This window comes from Microtus ochrogaster, linkage group LG9, assembly GCF_000317375.1.
Source record: "Microtus ochrogaster isolate Prairie Vole_2 linkage group LG9, MicOch1.0, whole genome shotgun sequence".
In the NCBI taxonomy this organism is placed as follows: Eukaryota; Metazoa; Chordata; class Mammalia; order Rodentia; family Cricetidae; genus Microtus; species Microtus ochrogaster.
Genome location: NC_022034.1, coordinates 17,814,486 through 17,837,093, shown reverse-complemented (window position 1 = coordinate 17,837,093; position 22,608 = coordinate 17,814,486). Strand labels below are relative to the sequence as shown.

Sequence of the window (22,608 nt, the reverse complement as noted above, 5' to 3'; positions counted from 1 at the left end):
ACGCATTGGCTCCACTTTTTTATTACTCATTACTTATCCAGTCCTAAAGAAACACCCCTGAAAGTCTCCAGAGTTCCTTGGGTCAATGGATATTTTCTCCCTAATGGACATTAAAGGCATTAGTGCTGCCCACCCACCCCCAAATCTATGTATTTTAATTGTATGTATGTGAGTGTTGATTATTTGTGTGTCTGTGTCCCACATGCATGCCTGGTGTGGATGGAGGCCAGAAGGGGGTGCTGGATCCCCTGGAACTGAAGTCATGGGCAGTTGTGAGCCTGGGTCCTCTGTAAGAGGAACAAGCACTCTTCTTAAGAGCAGAGCCATGTCTACAACTCCCCATACCCCTTTCTTTACTTCCATGCTGCCACTGTATGTATTCACTCATTCCTTCGGGTCATTCTCTACAGATCCTTGCTGAGCTTCTCCTAATGTCTTGTCTTGACCAAACAGCAATGTGGAACTAGGCAGTTGTGACGACACAGGGGTGGCAAGTATACACATAGAGTATTTTGTGTTCTTTTTCAATTTATAATTATGTTACCAGTTCTCTTTTTTAAAACCTGACTTAATTTTGCCTATCAATGGTATTAACAATTGTATTAATTATTAATGCAATGGGATGTATACTTTGTTAATTCTTCCTTATTATCTTTTACTATACAACATCCTTTTCAAAAATTATTTCTATGTGTGATTATTATTGTGTGTGTGCGCACGCGCGTGCGTGAGGGGGCACACATATGTGCCAGGACACTCGTGTGGAAGTCAGAAGACAGTCTTCAGGAGTTGGTTCTTGATGCGTTTATCTAGTTGTTCTTTATCAGTAAAAAGTTGGGGGTCAGTTATCAGGGTAAGAACCTGAATGATCAGAGAAGCGGTGGAGAAGCGACCAGTGACCTACTATATAGCTCTGTTGTTCCTCCATCCACAAAGACCAAGACCCTCTCTAAGCCACACCCTACTACTTCCTGTCTATCTAGCTTCAGTCCTCAAAAACCTCTATTTTAATTTTGGTCAGCTAGTCACTAGTTCCATCTTCTGATTCAAAGCAAACTTTATTTTCAGAATGCAATCAAAATACTGCAGAACAGGTTCTCTTCCTCCACCCTGTTGAGGCAAGGTTTCTCTTGTTTCTGCCATGCTGCATGCTTTAGATGACTAGCCTGCAATCGTCTGGCTGTTTCTCCTGTCTCTGTCACTCATTTCACTGCAAGAGCCCCAGGACCACAGATTAACACCACTGGATCCAGCTTGTTTTTGTGTGTGGAGATTTTGAAGCTCAAACTCAGGTCACAGGCTTGCTCAACAAAGGCTTTTATCTGCCAAGGCATCTGTCTGGTTGTGTATAGTATTCTTTTTCTCATTTATTCACTGTGTGTGCTTATGTGTGCACCACAGTGTTTATGTGGAGGGATGCTACAAAAGTCAGTTTTCTCTTCTGCCATGCCTATAGTTATCCATTCTTCCACGGGTAATTGCTTGTGTTGTGTTCAACTTTTAGTTATTGAGAATACTAATATTACTATTGACCTCATGTCTGGTATGGAAGACTTCTTCAAGGAATATAGGAGGAATTGACTTTCCCAGTCTGATGAGATCTCATTGTTTCAGTAGACCTTGCTTGGGGGGGAGGGGGCTGGTATGCTTAACTGTGTGTCTGTGTGTACGTGCATTTGTGTGTGCTTCTTTAGAAAATCCCATTTGGAAGCTGCTCTTATCCATGTTTCTTTTAAGTGTTGGCATTTTCATTATTGATTTTTAAAGAATTCTTTATATATGTGAATATCCAGGAGGACAATTCAGATTAGAGTTTATTTCGACTTGTAATGCCTTTTATATACAGAAATTATAAGTTTTAATGTCAAGTTCAGCAATGACATCTTTCATGATGAGTAATCTCTTAGAAGTTTATTTAAGAAATTGTTTATGGGGCTGGAGAAATGGCCCAGTACACGTCCTGCTCTTCCAGAGAACCTGGGTTTGGTTCCCAGCACCCATGCAGGGCAGCACACAAATGCCTGTAACTCCAGCTCAAGGGGATCTGGCCTCAATGGACCCTGTACTCACATGCTCATACCCCAAATGCCCATGATTAAAAATACTAAAAATTAAAATATTTTGAATAAAATTGTTTATTGCCATGGTTGTCTTAAAGATAATCTCATGGTATTTCACTTTAAATATTAACTTTTTAGGTATTTACTTTAACCATGCATTCAAAACCCCTTCATTTTATCTGCCTGTGGAGTGTGAGGTAGGGATCTCATTTGAAATCTTGCTATAATGTGATCTAAACTGACATCTTGCTATATTATACCAACTGTTCCTAACCTCCAGTGTTCTGTAACACTTTTCTGGGAGGCACCGAGTTTCCCTCCCCATAGGACCACCTTTTGGCTGCCTGTTGCTGGGAAGAAGCAATGGGCAAAACTGGAAGACAGGTTCATATTCCCAGAACAAAATGCACAGTCTCCCCAGGGACACAATATTTTACGTCTCTCTCCTCCTTTTTCTGTCACACTGAAAAGGCTGCCCTTTGTGGTATGTGTATCTTTAGTAATTTGGTTTATAATTATACTAAAATCACCTAACCCAACAGCTCTAAAAAAGGAGTTTCTCATCCTCAGCATCGGTAGCACAGAGGCAGGGTGGTTCCAGGTTTCTTATGTCTTTGCATTAGCATGGTATTTGCATCCTGGTCTGATTACTCAGTAGCAGCATGACCTCAAGAAAGTCTCTAAATTAGTAATTTAATACAGTTCTTCATACTGTGATGACTCCCAACAATAACATTATTTTATAGCTACTTAATAGTGATAATTTTGTTACTGTTATCAATCATAATGTAAATATCTGATATGCAAGATATCTGACATGCAACCTATGTGGAAGGGTCTTTGACCTCCAAAATGGTCAAAACCCACAAGTTGGGATCTGCTGCTTTAAATTGGCATCCTGTTTTCTTAGACATTGGTACTGATTAAGTCAGACAGTACATGGCATTCCAGGTGGACCAAGCTTCTTAAGCTTTTTCTACTTGTAACCCGTTTCACCTGAGACATTTGTACATACCCATTATTACTATGACTTACTAATAATAAGTCAGAAATTTATCTTAAAATAATCATCATACATGCAAATCAGCATTTGTAAATAATAAAAGGAATTTGCATATGAATGAGATCAATGTGCTTTTTATCTAACACAATCCAATTCAAAGATTAATTTGATGCTTTCATGCTGAAGAATGTCAGTAGGAAAATACAAAAAGTCTTTGTTTTCCATAATTAAACCATTGTGTCTACAAGAGCAGAACCCTGTGTGCAGTTCATGACATAAAGTAGCCTCAGGTCTGAGCTGACAAGCCCGCCAAGGCTATATAGTAATGTCTTATCTCAAAAACAAATAAGCAAAATACCCCAAATCTGAGCCGAGGTGCTTCAGGAAGCATTTGGTGGCATTGTGTGGTATGAGAACACATATGCGCAGTGCAAAACGTGACTGGTTTCTGGTCATAACCAACGTTGTGATGGAGTCGTGGTCTGCGACACAGGCAAACCCGACTTCATTACGTGTGGATTATTAATCAAGTTTTGGTGCAGGAGAACTGTCTGTATTTTGTCAATCATGTTTTAAATAAACGCTGATTGGCCAGTCAGGAATTATAGGCAGGTCAACCAGACAGGAAGTAAAGGCGGGGCAAGCAGAACAGAAATATTCTAGGAAAAGGAAGCCCATTCCTCCTAGTACTGCCCAGACCATGAAAGAAACAAGATGTGACCTATGCTGCTGAGAAAGGTACCGAGCCATGTGGCTAATATAGATAAGAATAATGGTTAATATAAGTGATAAGAGCTAATACGAAGCCTGAGCTAATGGGCCAATCAATTTATCATTAATATAGACTCTCTGTGTGATTTCTGTGGGAATTGCTGGCTGTGGGAACTGGGACAAACAAGGGACCCTCTATATGCTACAAAGTTTGGGATCACTTGAGTTCAGAAACGTTTTAATGTCACTCATATGTCACAATCCCCACATTCATTTCAGTGACCCACAAGGGGCTGCAGCACATAGTTCAAGAAGCATTGACTTGGAAGGCACCCTCGACAGGTGCCGAGTACCAACGGAACATGGTACAGTTCCAAGCAAAATGCACACACCATGAGAAAGAAAAGGCTTTGGGTAAACTAAAATATATAAAGACTAAGTGTGAGGCATTCTTAGATACAAAGGTAGTCACTAGCACTGAATGGCCCAAAGGTCATTTAGAAGAAAAGTGTTCATTGAAGATAAAAAGCTTTTTGGTTGTTTTAAAAGAAGTTACTCTGGCGTAGTATGACACTCAGATTCAAAGGAAAGAGTTGGAGATGGGAGATGGTGGCAGTTGTGGTGCTGCTGTGGGGGGAGGGGGGGCTTGTGTGACACATGTCTGTGACACATGCCTGTCTGTGCATGGTGTGGATTGTAGTGGGTGGTGACTGCTAAGAAATACTGCTGGAGGAATGTTTCCACATTCACTTCAAGCTCCTTTTGAAAAAGAGCAAACACTCACTTGCAAGCCCTTGAGAGGGGAAGTTACTTAACCCAAGTGGTTTGGAGTGGCTGATTTGTTAGCTGCTGTCTTTCAGATTGTGGAAGGAGAGGGAAAAGGCAGAAGTCTGATGAACTGTGGCCCTCTGCTCAGAGGTACTGGGAGAGGCTTGTTGCATAGAGAGACGCCACCTGGTCATTCCCGTCTACTCAGTCCCAAAATAATCACACAGAAACTGTATTAATTAAATCACTGCTTGGCCTATTAGCTCTTATTTCTTATCGGCTAGCTCTTACATTAATTTAACCCATTTCTATTAATCTGTGTATTACCACGTGGCTGTAGCTGTGGCTTACCAGGTAAAGTTTTGGCATGTCTAACTCTGGCGGCTCCATTGCATCTCTCTGACTCTGCCTTCTTCCTCCCAACATTCAGTCTAGTTTTCCCCACCTAGCTCTGTTTTCTCCTATCATGAGCTCAAAGAAGTTCTTTATTCATTAACCAATAAAAACAACACATAGACAGAAGGACCTCCCACACCATTTCCCTTTTTCTGTTTAAACAAAAAGGAAGGCTTCAACTTTAACATAGTAAAATTACATATAATAAAACAGGTAAAATATTTATATATACTTTATCTTTTATCATAACTAAAAACCTATAGCTATAACTATAAATCCTTAAACTTAATCAAAGACTCCAGAAGGATATATTACCTAAGTAAACAGGAAGTGCATTGTAAGCAACTTCCAAAACTCTAGAATTGACAGAGACTTCTTGCTGCCTGGACAGTCACTCAAAGTTCCTCTGTACTGTTGGAGCATCCATCTTCAGCCTACAGGCCCATAGTATCTAGCAGACTTTTCCACAATGCAGGAAACTTCAGAGACAGTTCCACCTATACTGGCAGTTTGTCTTTCACATTTTTCTGTGTCCTGCAGAATGTGTAGCATACTCTTTCATGAAACAGGAATCCTGAAGGACCATCTCAGCTTTAGGCAAGTTCAGCAGTCATTTCTCTGTGGGTCCTGCATGTCCAGTTAAGCAGTTAGGCAAGAGCAGTTTCTTGTCCAAAAGGTTAACAAACTCCATATAGAGCCTTTTCGATGCCCATCTTCCTCTTGAAGTAGATTGGTGTTGCCAGGATCAGATGTGTCTTATTGTCCTAAGTTATTAAGTCCTAAGTTATTAAAACATTTTAAATGCCATATTCTGAAGGTCTCTGAAAGATCTGAAGAATATCTATCTAACTGAAATATATCTCTATACATCTAGAAACTCTAACATAGCTACAAGCTTGACTATTATAGATGAGTATCAACTTATATTTCTTAATTATACATTACATTTTAAAATGAGCTACACAAACACAATACTTTAATCAAGATCAGAAATACATATACATATAACAAAATTGAACTTAATTTTTATCAATAAACCAAGATCCATACCATTGCAAATTATTTATATTTATATCATATCTCCCTTTAAATGTAAACAAACATTTATAGACAATATTTGGGAATATGGGCATAGTTTTGTTCATACTGCTTCCTGCTGATGGGGGCGCTGTTAATCAGGTTTTTTGTGGTGTATCCTGTGTGCTATGTTTAACTCAATCAGCAGTTGGGCAAAGTAATTTTTGAGGGGTGTTCAAGGCGACCTTTCAGGGGGTCTTAGTCCATCAAACCATATTGGTCTGGAAGCAATCCACAGGTTCTCATCCTCTGTGGAAACAAGAACCTCTTTTCCAAGGACCCAAATTTCCTTATCCTTAGACCCAAATTTGGAAGTCATGATACCTTTATAATATACATGCTGGTTCAGCTTAGCAGCCCATACAATGAAATGTCTTTCTGTACTTAGCTCATTCACAATCAAAAAATTCAAATAGGATACCTTTATAATATACATGCTGGTTCAGCTTAGCAGCCCATACAATGAAATGTCTTTCTGTACTTAGCTCATTCACAATCAAAAAATTCAAATAGTATACATAATCCAGACTCTTTGTGAATTTTCCATTTTATGTGACTCTTTTTAACTCCTTTTAATCCACCCTTTTTTATTTTTTTTTAATTTTTTTAATTTATTTATTTATTGAGGATTTCTGCCTCCTCCCCACCACCACCTCCCATTTCCCTCCCCCTCCCCTGATTAAGTCCCTCTCCCTCATCAGCTTGAAGAGCCATCAGGGTTCCCTGACCTGTGGGAAGTCCAAGGACCGCCCACCTCCATCCAGGTTTAGTGAGTTGAGCATCCAAACCGCCCAGGTCCCCCCAAAGCCAGCACGTGCAGTAGGATCAAAAACCCATTGCCATTGTTCTTGAGTTCTCAGTAGTCCTCATTGTCCGCTATGTTCAGCAAGTCCAGTTTTATCCCATGCTTTTTCAGACTCAGGCCAGCTGGCCTTGGTGAATTCCCGAAAGAACATCCCCATTGTCTCAGAATGTGGGTGTACCCCTCACGGTCCTGAGTTCCTTGCTCGTGCTCCCCCTCCTTCTGCTCCTGATTTGGACCTTGAGATTTCTGTCCGGTGCTCCAATTTGGGTCTCTGTTTCTGTCTCCTTTCATCGCCTGATGAAGGTTAATATTCAGGGGGATGCCTATATGTTTGTCTTTGGATTCACCTTCTTATTTAGCTTCTCTAAATATCAATAGAAGAATGGATGAAGAAAGTATGGAATATATACATATTAGAGTACTACTCAGCAGTAAAAAACAAGAACTTCTTGAAGTTTGCGTACAAATGGATGGAAATAGAAAACACTATCCTGAGTGAGGTAAGCCAGACCCAAAAAGAGGAACATGGGATGTACTCACTCATATTTGGTTTCTAGCCATAATTAAAGGACAGTGAGCTTATAATTTGCAATCCACCCTTTTTTAAAGCATTAATTTTATTTTATGATTCTCTATTCTCTTTATCTTCAGGACAATTCAGGATAACTAATCCACTTTCAAGGTAACTAATCCACTGTTGAGAGAACCAATCCTCTCTTAGGATCATGACATTAATCCACTCTGAGAACCTCAGAGCCCACTCACCTCTTCCAGACCATATCTCTTAATACTGTCATAATAGTTTCTCAAGTTCCACATGAATTTAGTAGGATGTGTTTGAACCAGAGAAGACTGGACATAGCTGTAAAGTTAGGAATAGAAGTCTTGTTCACAATGGCGGTACTACCCAGACGTCCGGGCATAGTGGTTTACCTATCACAATGGTGGTATCCAGACCTTGGGGCATGGTGGTCTATCTATCATGATGGTGATGCTGCCCAGACCTCGGAGCATGGTGGTTTATCTTACTCCCATTTTTAGAGGCCTCCTTCCCCAAGGGCCGAGCCTTGTGCTCTTCTCAATAAGTCATCCTAGCCATATGAGAGCTGCAGAGAAACTTCTTCATGTCATGGGCTTCTAGGGAAAGGAACACCAGGAACAAGATACCCTATGAGCTAACTCTTCCAGTGAGGCCCCACTTCCTAAAGTCTAGAGCACCTTCCAGAGAAGTTCCATTGACTGGGACCATACTGTCGATATGAGAAGCTTTGGAGGAACACTTCCTAGCCAAGCCATGATAGTGGTGGCTGGTGACAAGGGATTTACACAGCACTTACTGTGATCTGGTTTTTCCTAAGCACTTCTCACCTGTGAATTTGCTGAGTTTTCCCAGTGAACTTGAGGGCAGTTTCACTAGCATCTCTCCCACTTAGAAGAGAGGGACACTGACTGCTGTATCACTTTTCCTGGGGAGATAACAAATGTCTATTCACCCCAGATAGGGCATGGGTGACAGAACAAAAAAAAAAGACACCCACACCCAGCACAGGGGAACCTGTGACTTCATTGGTGTTGCTTACAGCACTCAAATGAAGAAGTGTCATTCAAATCCTTCGTAACAGTGACAGCTCAGGAGAGCTACATCCTGGAGTGCCCAGAATAACTCAGAGGTAGCTGGCTGGTGAGCACATCCTCCCTGTATGGCAACTGTCCCTACTTATATAACCTTGGGACAGGATCTTGTGAATCTGGAAACTTCTTGAGATCCTGGTGTTTTACTTGAGGTTCTCTGCTCCCTTCAAGAGAGGATGCTTCAAGTTGGAGGACTCAACCGAGCAAAAGCACACAACCTTTAACCCTGCAATTCCTGAATGAGAATCACCAATCCTTGCCATGTAATTGCACCATTTATTACTGAGTGTATACAGTTCAGCTCTTTTCTTCTAAAATAAACCCATTATGACTTTTTGAGACATTTACTTCAAAGGGTCCTTCCTGTGTTCACAGCTAGGAGTCTTTATCTTCTGTTCTCTGCTTCTTGGGTCTCAACTCACTTTACAGTCTTCAACACCCTAGGCTCACACCTCCTTAAAAAGCAGCAAGAAGGTCTCTCTGGGAGCTATAGTTTGTCCCACTCTCTCCAGTTGGCCAATCTACACAGGGAACAACCGTTGGAGGGTGACTCTAAGGTGGTGCCAGGCATCTCTTAGGTGCTACTTTAGGAACGTTTGAGCAAAACTGGCTGAAGCAGCTAGAAATAAAATATACGATTCATCTTGAAACAGGGCTCAGAGAAAAATGGTTTTTTTTGCCTTTTAAAAATTTTGCCTGTTAATCCAAACAGTCTTTCGATGGTCAGGGATCTAGAATGGACAGATTTTTAAAACTTGGCCAGCTAATACAAGTTTCAAAAAGAGAGAAAGAAGGGGAAGATGGTAGAGGACAAGGCCTTACTCCAAAGCAATGTCTCTTTCCTTTCCTTCCTTGCTCCCTCCTTCCCTCCCTTCCTTCCTCCCTCCCTCCCCCTTCCCTTCCCTCTCCATATCTCTCCTCCTTTTTACAAAATATTTAGAGATAGGGTCTTACAATGTAGCTTGGGTGGCTGCAACTTTTTATGTAGATCAGGCTGGTGTCAAATTCATAGATTCCTCTCCCTCTGTCTCTCAAATGCTGAGGTCAAAGGCATGGACCAGAGTAGTCAGTCTTGATGCTGCAACCCTTACACTTACCAGGCAGCTCCTCTTTCATAAACTTTCAGGACCATGGCCCTCATTTTCCCTGGCATCAGAGAGAGAGTCCAGTTACAAGATCCAGGTGTTGGCCGCCATAGCTGCCCCTCTGTCAGTGTACAAACAGACACACTTAACACTGCACCTCATGCCTTGTTTGATGGACGTGTTTCTGTATCTTCCTCCCCAGCTGGCATAGGAGCCCCTGGAATACAGGATTTCCAGCCACTTCCACTGCATGGCTCAGTACTTAGGACAGACTCGTTTATGGATTCCACCTAGGACTAAGTATGGGCTTAGCCCACATTTGTCCAATTCAGGTGGAATCAACAGTCCTGCATTCAAACGCCTGTCTTTTGATTTAATATGAACAACTTGTACTAAAGTAGAATATGAATCACTGTTAGTTTTCTTCTTTCTTGTGTGCAGCCCACCCAGGGCCAGATCCTAGAACAGAATCCACAGCCACCAGGGAGCACTCCATCCATCATCACTCATCCATGCCACCAGAGAATGAAAATCCCCAAAAGAATGAATTACTCCTTTTGAGTATTGCAAAAGTTACAGCCTTTGTGCGCAGGGCATTGCCTTGAATGGCCCTACTTTCCTATGGGAATCCAGCAGCTTGCAGTGGAAAGCGACTTTTCAGCATGCAGCGAGAAGCCACTTGCAGCCAGTCTTTCTCTCAGCATGTGTAGTGCATGGGGCTTAGGAGAGAGGAAGCTATATAAAGGCAGTGGTAAATTGTTGGCTTGGAAGCAGCCTATGTTTTTAGATAAAATGTGCACAGAACAGTAGCCAGTATAGAAATGTTCTGAGCCATAAAGCGAATCTCATACTGGCAGGGATTCAAGTCACATTTCAAATGAGAGGGAAATGAGAACATTGTTTGTTTGTTTGTTTGGTTGGTTGGTTGGTTGTTTGGTTGTTTGGTTGTTTGTTTGGTTGGTTGTTTGGTTGTTTGGTTGTTTGGTTGGTTGGTTGGTTGGTTGGTTGGTTGGTTGGTTGGTTGGTTGGTTAGTTTTTCAAGACAGGGCTTCTCTGTGAAAGAGTCCTGGCTATCCTGGAATTCACTCTGTAGACCAGGCTGGCCTTGAACCCACAGAGATGCACTGCCTTTGCCTCCTGAGTGCTGAGATTAAAGGAGGGTGCCCCCACCACCCAGCAAGAAGATATTTTGAAACTGAATGAAAATGAAAGATGTGTTCTAGCAGTGCTTGGAGGGGAATAAACATCACTAAATGTCTCTGATAGAGCATCTCTTAAGTCAGCTTGAGGTTGTGGCTCAGCTGGTAAAGGGCTTGTCTAGCCTGTGTGAAGTCCTGGGTTTGATCCCAGATGCCATATAAACTGGGTGTGGTGTCATTTGGTTTGCCTATCATCTCAGCACTAGGGATGTGGAAGTAGGCAGGAGGCTCAGGAGTTCAAGGTCACCCTCAGCTACACAGTGAGTTTGATGCCAATTTGGGTTACATAAACTCTGCCTCAAAAAAAAAATACAAACACAAAAATATCAAAATCAAATTAATGAATAGATAATAGAATTTTCTCTAAGCTTATCTCATCCAGTTCCTGGGTAGGTGGGAGCAGCCTTGAGAGAAGTGATTGGTAGAGACGGTGTGCCAGAAACCAAGCAGGACATGCATTTCACTTGAACTATTTGCTTGCTTTTCTAAAAACCAAGAAGCTGAGTTAAGAGCTAGAGAGAGCTGTGTCTTACAGTAAGGGGACAGAAGAACCCAATCCCTGTGGTTACAGATGTCCCAAATTGGCAAGTATTTGAACATAATGATCACCCTTCAAAATCCAGCATCACTCCTTTGAGGAAGGGTGAGACCACACATTCCACCCACTGTCACCCAGCCATGTAAAATGCTCATCCTATGCACTCTTTTCCTCCCTGATTTTTGTCACTAGTCTTCCAGATTGTAAATAAATGGCGATGCATCCATTTGGGGACTGAATATGATGGAGTGTTAATGGGAAGTCTCTGTGCTTCACGCCTGGTTGGGAAACATGAACAAAGGCGACCCCGAGGGCCCTGTGTGAAACTGCAGGGTGAAATCTGTGCAATTACAAAAGTTAGCAGAGGCATAAAAATGGACTTCATCCTCTATTTAGAGTTAGACTGAGTAGTGGAGGCGGGACCCTTTAAACTCCATGGAGGCAGAACAATGGAGCCAGGGGATTTAGAAAGTGAAGCGTGAGTGTGCAGCATAGACTTGGCATGCTATTAGAAAAGGATTATGGGAGTGGGGCAGCAGGGACTTCCTGGAATAGTGTGAGCTGAGTGTAAACTCGTATGTTTATTCTAAAATTCTTAGGGTAATTTAAAGGGCCTATAATGGCCAAAAACATTTGGAGAAAAGTCACCAAAATTGGCCGAATGACATTACCTAATATTATCAGGACTTACAGATTGTATTTGCAGAGACAGTGCATTATTGTTATAAAAGAAAGACAAATGAATAGATTTAGCTCTTCCACACCTAACCTATACCAAAGAAAATGGAAGCATATTTCATTCAAAGACATATACATACGTGTGTGTGTGTGTGTGTGTGTGTGTGTGTGTGTGTGTGTGTTTTGAGCAATCTTATTTATAACAGTCCCACACCAGAAACAACAGATTTCTGTCAGTGGGTGAATGGATAAACCATTTGTGGTACATCTATAAAATAAAATACTATTTGGCAATCAAAAGGAAGGGTCTCTTAATATACACCACAATACTGCTAGATTTTCAAAATAGGCTGACTGAAAGAAGTTAGATAAAAGAGCAAACAGTGTTAGGATTCCAATTGTGTGATAATCTAGTTAATAAAAACTAACATATAGTCAGAAAACAAAGCCATGTTTCCCTGGGGTTGGGAGAAGGGAGTGATTATAGAATCATGAAGAAATTTCTGAATTTCTGTTATATTGATTGTCTAGTTCAGTGGTTCTTAACCTTCCCAATACTGCGATCATTTATTATAGTTCCTTGTGTTGTGGTGGCCTGCAGCCAAAAAATTATTTTCACTACTACTCCGTGACTATAATTTTGCTACTAGAGTGAACTGTGAATATTTTTGGAGATAGAGCTTTGTGTATGGGGTCATGAGCCACAGGCTGAGTGGAAACTGCTGGTCTAGACAGTACGCTTGTGGTAGTTGTACACCTTAGTATATTTAGTTTGTAGCTTCTCGATTAAACCTTAATACACTGGGCAGGAGGTGTTCTTGTTTTTTGTTTTGTTTTGTTGTTGTTGTTTTCTTTCTTTAAAAAAAATCCCCAGGAACCTCTTAGGGATGGAGGCTTCTTTTCTAACCACTATGTTAAAGTTTCTCTGTTCCAGGACACAGTAACTTTCCCAACCATTCTAGAGGCTCTGTCTGTCTCTGTCCCTCATTTGCCCAACATTTTTATTCTATTGTTATTGTTATTTTAGCATGGGACTTTATTAGAACCTCTTCCTTCTAGAAGCACATGCTTCTCTGGGCTCCTTTCCCACTTCCTGTCTGCATCCCCCCCTATCTCTTATGCCCCCCTGTCTTCCACCAGTCCCCACTTGTCCCTCAGCCTCCAGCCTTGCTCTTCCATCTGCCTTTCTGTGCTTATACCTGCCTCCAAGGTTCCCTCATCCAGCTGTGCAGCTTAAGGCGTCATCATCTGCACTGACCCATAGAATTTTTTGGTATAATGTAAATATTACCTTGCTGACTGCATTGTGCCGTTGGGTACCCATACAAGTATGGATTGGTTAAAATGTGATCAGTGTGACTAACAAAAAGTATTTTACATTTTACTTATTTCAATGGCCGTATGCACTCAGCGGCCACAGTACTGAAGAGTGTGATTCTAAGCTATTTTGTTCACAAGTCCTCCCTATGAACCTATTAGCTGATCTTGATTTGTTCAAAATGGAACGGTAACAGTTGTATTTCTTTCAGGAAAGTTTGTTTTGTTTGGTCTTGAGTCTTTGTGACTCAATAATGGCCATTTGCTTTGTATTGAAGCTAAAGGCTTCTGATGGGGAGGATGCTGGTGTGGGCCACAGTCCTGACATTCATCTTGTCTGTCATCTCATTGCAAGCCCACTACTGTCCCTCCAGTTGTCCTCATCTGAGCCAACAACATCACCTTTTTTACTGAGCCATGGTGGCTTTCTCTGCCTCTTCTCCCCTCCGCATCCTACACCCATGTCCAGCCTAGCAGGAAGGTCTGTTGGCTCTGCCTCTGAAATGCATGCAGAATCGATACTCTTGTTTATTTCAGTGTTGACCGTGGCATTGATTGCCAGGTTCACTACCATAGCACCAAATTGATGTGCCTTCCTTCCATGCATGTCTTCAAAGCCCATACGGCTTCCAAAAGGTTATTTCAGACACTTAAATTAAATCACATTGCTCTATGCTTCGAGGCCTCCCATGGCTTTCCGTGGCAATTGTGTGTGTGTGTGTGTGTGTGTGTGTGTGTGTGTGTGTGTGTGTGTGTGTGTTATACTATGACAACCATGTAGACCAGAGGACAACCTTGGGGTTTTGGTTCTGTCCTTCCACCAAGTGGTCCCAGGCATCAAACTCAGTTAAACCTGGCAGCAAGTGCCTTTATCCTCTGAGTCATCTTGCTGATCCTTCATTTTGATTTTACAGAAACATAACTTTAATAGACCTAATATACTGTCTGTACATGTGATGACTAATCTTGGTGGTCAATCAATCTGATTACATTTGGAATCAACTAAAATCCACGGACAATCTTTCTGGACAAGTACCATGGCCACATTTCCATATGGGGAATACATATTGGCCTTCTTGCCTTTCACATACTCAACTGAGCACCCAAATGTGCAAATTTAATGGATAATTTAAACAGGCTTTATGTATTTGTGTTAGTCAGGACTCTAAATGAACCGAACTGATGTATATTAAAAAGGAGTGTTGTTAGACTGACCTCCAGGATCCAGCCTGGTTGGTGCAAAGGTAGCTGTCACAATGGGACAGCCAGTGAACTCAGTAATGTTTACTCAACAAGGCTGGATGTCTGAGCAGTCCCTATCTAGGGCTGGAGACCCAGAGGGTTCCTGGAGAGCTAATAGTTTTTGGTCTATGTTGGAATCCTGAAGAAGCTGGGTTTAATACCTGTTGCAGCAACAAGATAATCAAGGTTGTCAGTCAGAGTGAAGGCAAGCAGGCAAAAAATAAAAGCCTCCTTCTTCTGTGGTATTTTATGTGGGCTGCACTAGAAAGTGTAGCTCAGATTTAGGGTGGGTCTTCCTACCTCATATAATCTGATTAAGAAAATCCCTCGGAGGTGTTGCCTAGTAAGGTAGATTTTAGTTGATTCCAAATGTAATCAGATTGATTGACCACCAAGATTAGTCATCATATGTACAGACAGTATATTAGGTCTATTAAAGTTATGTTTCTGTAAAATTAAAATGAAGGATCAGCAAGATGACTCAGAGGATAAAGGCACTTGCTGCCAGGTTTAACTGAGTTTGATGCCTGGGACCACTTGGTGGAAGGACAGAACCAAAACCCCAAGGTTGTCCTCTGGTCTACATGGTTGTCATAGTATAACATACACACACACACACACACACACACACACACACACACACACAATTAATTATAAGCACAAACTGTAATATTGAAACATTTTAATATCTGAGATTCACCTACATTATGATTAATTTTTGTGGAACTTGAATCTGATTAAAATGATAAAGCGACTTTTATCTTAAGGGAGAAGGCCTTCAGTTTAGGGTATGCTGCTCCCCATGATTGTTATCTTTACTTTGTGAAAATTTTATTAAAACAGTAGAAAATTAGCAGAGTTATTCATGAAATAAATGATGAGGTTAGCGATTCTGACCTTGGATTTTATCAAAAGAAGAAACACACAGTGGAATACTGGGCTCCTGCCGCTCGTTTGCATGGCATTCATATACATAACAATGATTTGCATAGCAGTTCCCAAAACAGTGAAAGGAAAACTGAACATGCCAGATGCTATGGGCTGTGAACAATGAGAAACTTAGCTTTGCAAAATGCAAGTTAGATATAAATGGGGAAAATGATGTTATTTCCATCATGAGCATTCTTTAAATTTGATAGGTGTACCGAAAAACAAAATGGGGCTTTCATCTTACTCCTCTGCTGTCCTCTATGAGGGATGGCAGGCATTAAGATGGGTGAGTTCTCTGACCAGCTTGTGGGACCAGTCTCCAACAGGAATTGTCTGGACTGAGGACAGTTATTGACGCACATAGATTTCACTTATACCACTGTTTATAATTAATACATGCGACTTTGATAGCAGATGAGCATTTAAAAATACAAGGCAAAAATGACAGTTTCTTAATGGTACAAGAGAGTTATTGTAGGTCAGTGCTCAGCCTTTGGTTTTTGGTCTCCAGGCAATCACCAGGACTAGGGATAGGACTCCATCTCTGGGATGCTTGCCTAACTTGCTCAGAGCCCTGGATTTCACCCCAACTCTGCACAAATCAGTCATGCAGTGCAGATCAGGAACCCACTTCAGTGGGTCTCCCCAGCATTTCTTTGTGAATAAATTTGATGCAAATAGAAAACAGAAGCACGTGTACAGCAGGGATTTATTCTGCAAGTTTCAATGCAGGTGTGTGTAGGCACCGATCTGTGACACCAAATGTGATTTTGTTTGTTTGTTTGTTTGTTTGCTTGTATGATTTACAGAAGAAAAAAATCTCAAGGATCTGCATGCCCCAGAGCAGAGCTTCTAAAACCTTATCTACTAGCAGTACCTTTTTATGCAAGAATTTCTCTGTAATTAGTATAATGTTTATATTTATTCTTTGATATTTGCCTTAGAAAAATTATAGGTATTTAAAACAGGAATACAAATAAAACACCCACTGACAGTAAATTATAAAGACATTTATAAATTATAAAGAAATTTATTTTAAAACAACTCTTTGTTATACATGTAGCTTACCATTTATTAAAACAAAACCTTTTTTATTCTAGCAATGTACTTTTCTATTTTTTCATAAAGAGGTAAACACGGTTATTTGAAACTTCAGGGCATAGAACATTACATATACGTGTGTGTGTATGTGTGTGTGCGCACATATATATATATATAAAGTAAGCAATTCACTCACTGCAGTTGACATCAGTGACACTAGCCACATTCACAGGCACAGGTTTTAATAACTTGGCCTCTTGTACTAACTTCCTTCATGTCTTTTAGGAATTCATCAGGGAGCTGCTTTCCCGGATAAGAGGCATGAGGAAGCTGAGCCCTCCGCAGAAGAAGAATGTATAATCTTGAAACAGGGTAGAATTCTCTCGGAGACGAAGAAAGCGACCTGGGATTTGGACGTCACGAAGACTTTTATTAAATAACCAGAGTTGTCTTTTACAAACAACATTTTTTGGTGTGTATGTGTGTGGAGGGGGGGTTAGACATTTATTCAAAAGTGTTCCTTCTTTTGTTACTTTAAAGGGTTTTTGTTACTGTAATATTTTAATGGCAAAGCTATCACAACTTGGACTGCAGCCCAAACAAGGACTGTAAAAAACAGATGTATCTGTAAGGATGGGCGGAGCCAGGCAGTGTTTTCTGTTAAGGACTCAGTGTAATTAGGATCTTACTCTACAGGGAAGACAGTTTTCTTGTGGTCAGTTTGATGAGACATTCTTAAGTTATACATTTGACTGAGATGTCAAAAATGTCTCATGGTTGTATATATATATCTACAAACTCTAAGTCAAAAATAGAATGTGACCTCTATCTCATGTTGATGGAATAAACCTGTGCCTATCCTGATAGAAGAGGTCACAGGATGTGTGTTTTCCAGATGCCTCCAGGCATTCTTCATACAAGTGTGGTCTACCTTCGGCATCCACTTTCTGCGCCAAAGTGGAAGAATTAGGTGTGTTCATTATTATAATGAGCCATACGACACACATGTTGAGTTGGTCAAGGGCTTACTATATGGACTTTCATTTTTTTTTCATTGATTGAGATGCTTCGCCAGGTCAAGTCCTTATTGCCTCATTGTGGTCTTTTGAAGTTTTATGAACTTTTAATTTCAAGAACCAACCAGATTTCTAAAGAAGTGCCCACACTTCCTGAAGAGAGTTTTGCAATGGAGAAAGGAAGCCCCGTGTAGCAATGGGCTCTCTACTTTCAATGCAATACTGTGTATTATCTCTGTCAGTGAAAGTCGGCCAAAGGGAAGCCAACAGATTGAATCTCTTCCTCCTTAGAAGTAGATTCTGGCCCCTTCTGTGCTTGGATACCATCAGTCTGGAAGTGTAAACTGAGTATTGAGAAAATGTAGCGATGGGAAGATCCCGCAAGATACTTGTTGGTTTAGAAGCGTGGCTTCATCTCTGGTTTCTCTCAGTGGTTCATGGTCCTAATTGTGACTTTGATTTCCATGTTGGGAGTTAGGCCTGAGTGCCTACCCTTATCCTTCAGTTACATACCAGCTCTTTAGAGAAGAATTAAAATTCATATGGGATGTAGGCGGGGTGAAAAGTGAGTAGAAACCCTTCCTTTCTTCCAGGAAGCCCCTACTGCCTCCCCCTGGAAACCCTGCCTGCTGTAAGAAGTCTCCAGGTGGCCCTGTCTGAAGACAGGGACCAGGCATTTTATATCAAGGGTGCTTTGAACATATTTTATTTTTTAAAAGAACTATGTTTGTGAATTTTCTGTATACTGGCAAGCTTTTGGAAATGTATTTAATTTTGTAATGTTTACCAATGATTTATTTACAAGCTATTTACTCAAATAAAGGGAGCTGCTTACAAGCTTGTCTGTGCGTATGATGATTGCAGATTATGCAAGGCCGTGTTCACTTTGTGCGTATGATTGCAGACTACGCAAGGCCGTGTTCACTTTGCTGCATGCTCTGCAGATGAAGATGCCGAGCACTCAGAGGGCTAGCCCCTCATTTTCCAAGTATGTGCCAGCATTTAATCATGACATTTTTCTTGGTGTCTTCAGCAGAGGACCCACCATGTTCTTGGACTGGGAAAGAAACAAGACCAGCAATGTGTACTCTGCCCTGCAGCCTCCTATTCCTGGGTTCTCCCAAGCTGCGCCCCCACCCATTCATTTTATTCAGACTCCCCTTTTCCCTGTAGGGATTTGAAATTAAGAAAGCATTCCAGTTGTTAGTAGTATGTCATGCACAGTAAGAGCCAGGAATATGTGATATGTGCAGGGTTTCTGTCAGGCTTGACCAGCCGGCGTCATGTTCAGCAGGTGAAGCAGGAGGCCCATTTCCACCGGAGATCTCTCATCCCACGTGTGCACGCTCTGGCCTTGCTTCTCTCCCTTGCTCGATGGCATCATCAGACTTCCTGGGTGATCCTGCTAGATGCGAGGCTACGTACTTGGTTCCTCTCCCTCTCCAAAACACCCAGTCACCAAGCTTAACTAATCCCTTTTAAGCCTGTCCATGCTGAAGCTCCTTAGATTGCCCAGCCATCTTAGAACTGGCTTTTCCATGTCCAGTCTTAGCTCGTTCTGCTATTTCTACCTAGTAATTAGAATGATTCAATCACCTTTTGTCTAACAAAACTAACCCCTTGTCACACCTTCAGAGGAACATGGCCCTTGCCTCCCTGCTTCAATTTTTGGTCCTGTTGGATATCATTGAACCCTTGTGGTTTCTAGAATGCCCCATGTAATTTTCTCACCAAGGGTTAGTAAAATATTTTACCTTGGCCTAGAACACCCTCTTCACCAGCTGGCTCTGTTGAGAGGGCTGGAACAGATTCCCCCTATCCTCCAAGGTGTTCTCCACAGCTCTGTATGTACCCTGTCACAGCGCGTACCAACAATGTTCTACCTGTGTGCCCTCAGATCAGGCCCTGGGATTGCCATTCTGGGGAATGGACTGTAACTCAGCATCCAGTCCTATGCCTGGCTTATCAAAGAAGTCAGTGAATGTTAAAGCGTCTTCTAGAAGACGCCTTCCTCCCCAGCTAGGGTGGTGGTTCTGGGGTCTGAGTGTTTGTTGGAATTACTTGAGCTTTAAAACAACACAGGCCTCAGTCAGCTCGGACCCATTACATTCATCCCCTAAGTCCACAGGATTTGTTTTTCCAGATCCCTGCATTGAACCCCATTAGCGTCTTATAAAGTATGTTGACTTGAGGTCAGTCTCCTTCATTTATGCAATGGCTGCAGGAGGCAGCTGGCCTATGGACACACTGGTTCTTTACCATACAGGTGCTTGTCACAGCAGGATGACATCAACGTCCGGTTCCACGGAACCCTGGGACACACAAATTAAACTTGATGGTATGCTTCCACTTATAAGCATTCGCTCTGGGAGAAGCCCCTTTGTACCTTTATTTAATTCTTGATTTAAAGCTCATGAAACAGGCCATATCGTCGTCATTGTACATCCGAGAAGATAAACTCAGGAGAGTTGACAGCCTCCCTAAGGTGGTAATTAGACCTTAGACCTCAGACTCAAACAGGAGCCAGTTTAACTCCAATATTCCCCACTGCTCATGACCACTGGATTTCCTGGCTCTTGTGGGCCATCACCATCGCTACCATGCCTAGGAGTGAAATCGAACAGCTGCAGTTGAGTTGCTTCAGATCTCTGAGCTGTGGCGATGGGATGCAGGCTTTGATGTTGGGAGGGTTTTAGCCACTTCAGCTCCTCCTCGTGGCTGCAGGCAGGAGGCTCCCTGCTCAGCATCCCGACCCTGGTTCTACCTCTCTGTTTCAGAACTCTTTATGTGCCTTCCCTCACCCCTTGACCCAATATAATGCCCCTGGACTTGGCCTATTAGCTAAGCATGGAGTAGCGACATCATCCATTTGCTGGAAAGCCAAAAAAAAAAAAAAAACCCAGCTCAGGGGAAGGTGTTTGGAACACATAAGATATTGGATTTTTACTTACCTCCTGGAGTCTCCTTGAAAGACTGAAAATGAACTTAGCAACAGTAGAGGAGAGTATGGTTGTATCCAGATCTTTTTGAACAACACACAATGGCTGGGAACATGAACCACCATCCATGTGACTCCAGTTTAGCAAGAAAAGAGCAGGCCCCAGGGCTGTGGGTCATATACCGGTAGCACTGAATTTCATATGGGTCCATTATCATTGGGAGTCCCTCTTGGTATCTTGCCTGGAATCCATCCATTTTGGGGGTGCTTCCCTCCCTCCCTCTCTCTGAAAGGAAGACTGACTCTCACCTTTGTGTGCAAGGCTCATGACCTTTCAATGGTGCTGTCAAGTGCAGGAAGATGCAGAAAGAAATGCTGTGGGTAGCGGAGCTCTCATCTGTGCTCTTTCTAAAAACAAGTACACTTGAGAGTTGGAACTTTCTGGAAGTCATTTTCATATTGGACACAAGTGTATTTTTTTTTTACTTGAATTCCTCTTATCCTAAATAAGCCTGCAGGGTTATTGTTGAAAACTAGCTCCATTTCCTTGGTGATTTGGAATATAATCTCTCATGTGTTTATAAATTGCCTGTGAATGGGAGAGCATCTTCTCAGCCTCAGAGACCCAGCTGCCCAGGCTCTGTGAGCACCCTTCCACCAACCTCAGGAGCATACTGAATGAACGCTTCTCAATGAAGAACCATGGAGAGATCCTCAAGGGTTCTGTCTTGATTCTGGTGCATTTTTGCCTGAGGATGAATTGCTTTGTAGGACCTGATTCCTTCCCATCTCCCTTGACTCCGTTCACACCGCACCGCACCACACAGCACTGCGCCTGATGTCTCAATGGGACACTCAGGTTAAAACAGCTACAGACAAGGCCCTCATAACCTGCTTTCTGGTACCGGCTCAACTTTGTAACCAAGGCTAGGTTTGTTTCTGGTACATGCTTTCTCCATGCTCAGGCTCCTGGGTGAGGAAGTAAGTGAAGATGGTCAGCCTTCTTCAGCTTCACCTTGTTCTGGCAGATTCTACAAGTGGATGGTCCTGGCAAGCAGGAATGATTGGTTTGCTTTCAACATGGTTGCTGCAAAGGCCCGATCCCATTTGTATACATGTTTGGAATTCCCTGCTACAGATGGTGCGAGACAGTTCTGCAGGGGTCCTTCTTGACTGAGCAGAGGTCACCTTTGTTCTGAGCTCCCTCTTCAAGAACATTTGGAGTGTAGCAAACAACCTTGGAAGTTTGGGGTGCCACCCTTGAGAGCAAAGTGAGTGCCTGCTGCCTGTTATAACTGGTTTGGATTTCCTAAGTTCAGCAAACTTCATCTAAGACTAAAACTCACCACGCATAACATGTTTAGAGGAGCCAGGACTCCCAAAAACTTGACACTAAAAATCACCGCATGCACACACACAAGCACGCGCTGCCGCTAATTACTGAGAGTGATAAATTACCGTTCTTGAAGAGCTTCATTAGTCTTCTGTAAACATCCATACACGTGGCAGGTTAACTCAAGAGCTTATGGGAGGGCAAACTCTCAGGCCCTTCTCAAGCCTGACACTGGTTGGCATCTTAGCCCTGCAAAACCATTTCTATCTTTCTCTTTGCCCTTTTCTCTCTTTCCCTCTCTCCCTCCCATTCTTTTTTCTTTTCTTTCTTTTTTTATCTTGACAGAGTCTCACTGTGTAGTCCAAGCTAGGTTTAAATTTTCAATCCTCCTGCCTCAGCCTTCCTAGATCTGGGTATATTGCTCTTATAATGAAAATTTTCCTTTATTTAGGCTCTAACTTGTTAATCTTTTTAACTATATAAAGTCGGGCATTTTTCTTTACAAGGGACTTCATGCCTGGGAAAGGTTTACTTTCATGGAAACCACGTTATACCCTTCCTTCTAAACAGCTTAAGAGCTTAGAGCAAAATGAGCTCTTTGAATGAGGTGGGGAAGACAGCACAGCAGTTTTGTTGTGAATCTTTCTCTTTAAAATAAAAAAGCTAGCAATATGTTTCCCTTATGATCTCCTGATCACTCCAGTGTATGTATCGAAAGGCACTGAAGTAGGACTATTCACAATACCTAAGATACAAGTAACCTACCATCCACCAACAGACAACAGGAATACTGGTCAGCCATGAAGAACAGCAATATCCTGTCATTTGCCAGAAAATTA

General features: G+C 42.0%; 1 protein-coding gene across 1 annotated transcript in view; it reads left to right on the top strand.

The window, feature by feature from the left end:
- Ppp1r14c (protein phosphatase 1 regulatory inhibitor subunit 14C) overlaps positions 1–18,335 on the top strand; it is a 93,353-nt gene extending 75,018 nt beyond the window's left edge. The window contains exon 4 of the mRNA XM_005363442.2: positions 16,768–18,335. Within this exon, the coding sequence (XP_005363499.1) occupies positions 16,768–16,842 (75 nt within the window). The 3' untranslated portion in view covers positions 16,843–18,335. The remainder of the gene's footprint in view (positions 1–16,767) is intronic.
- Positions 18,336–22,608: the final 4,273 nt, after the last annotated feature.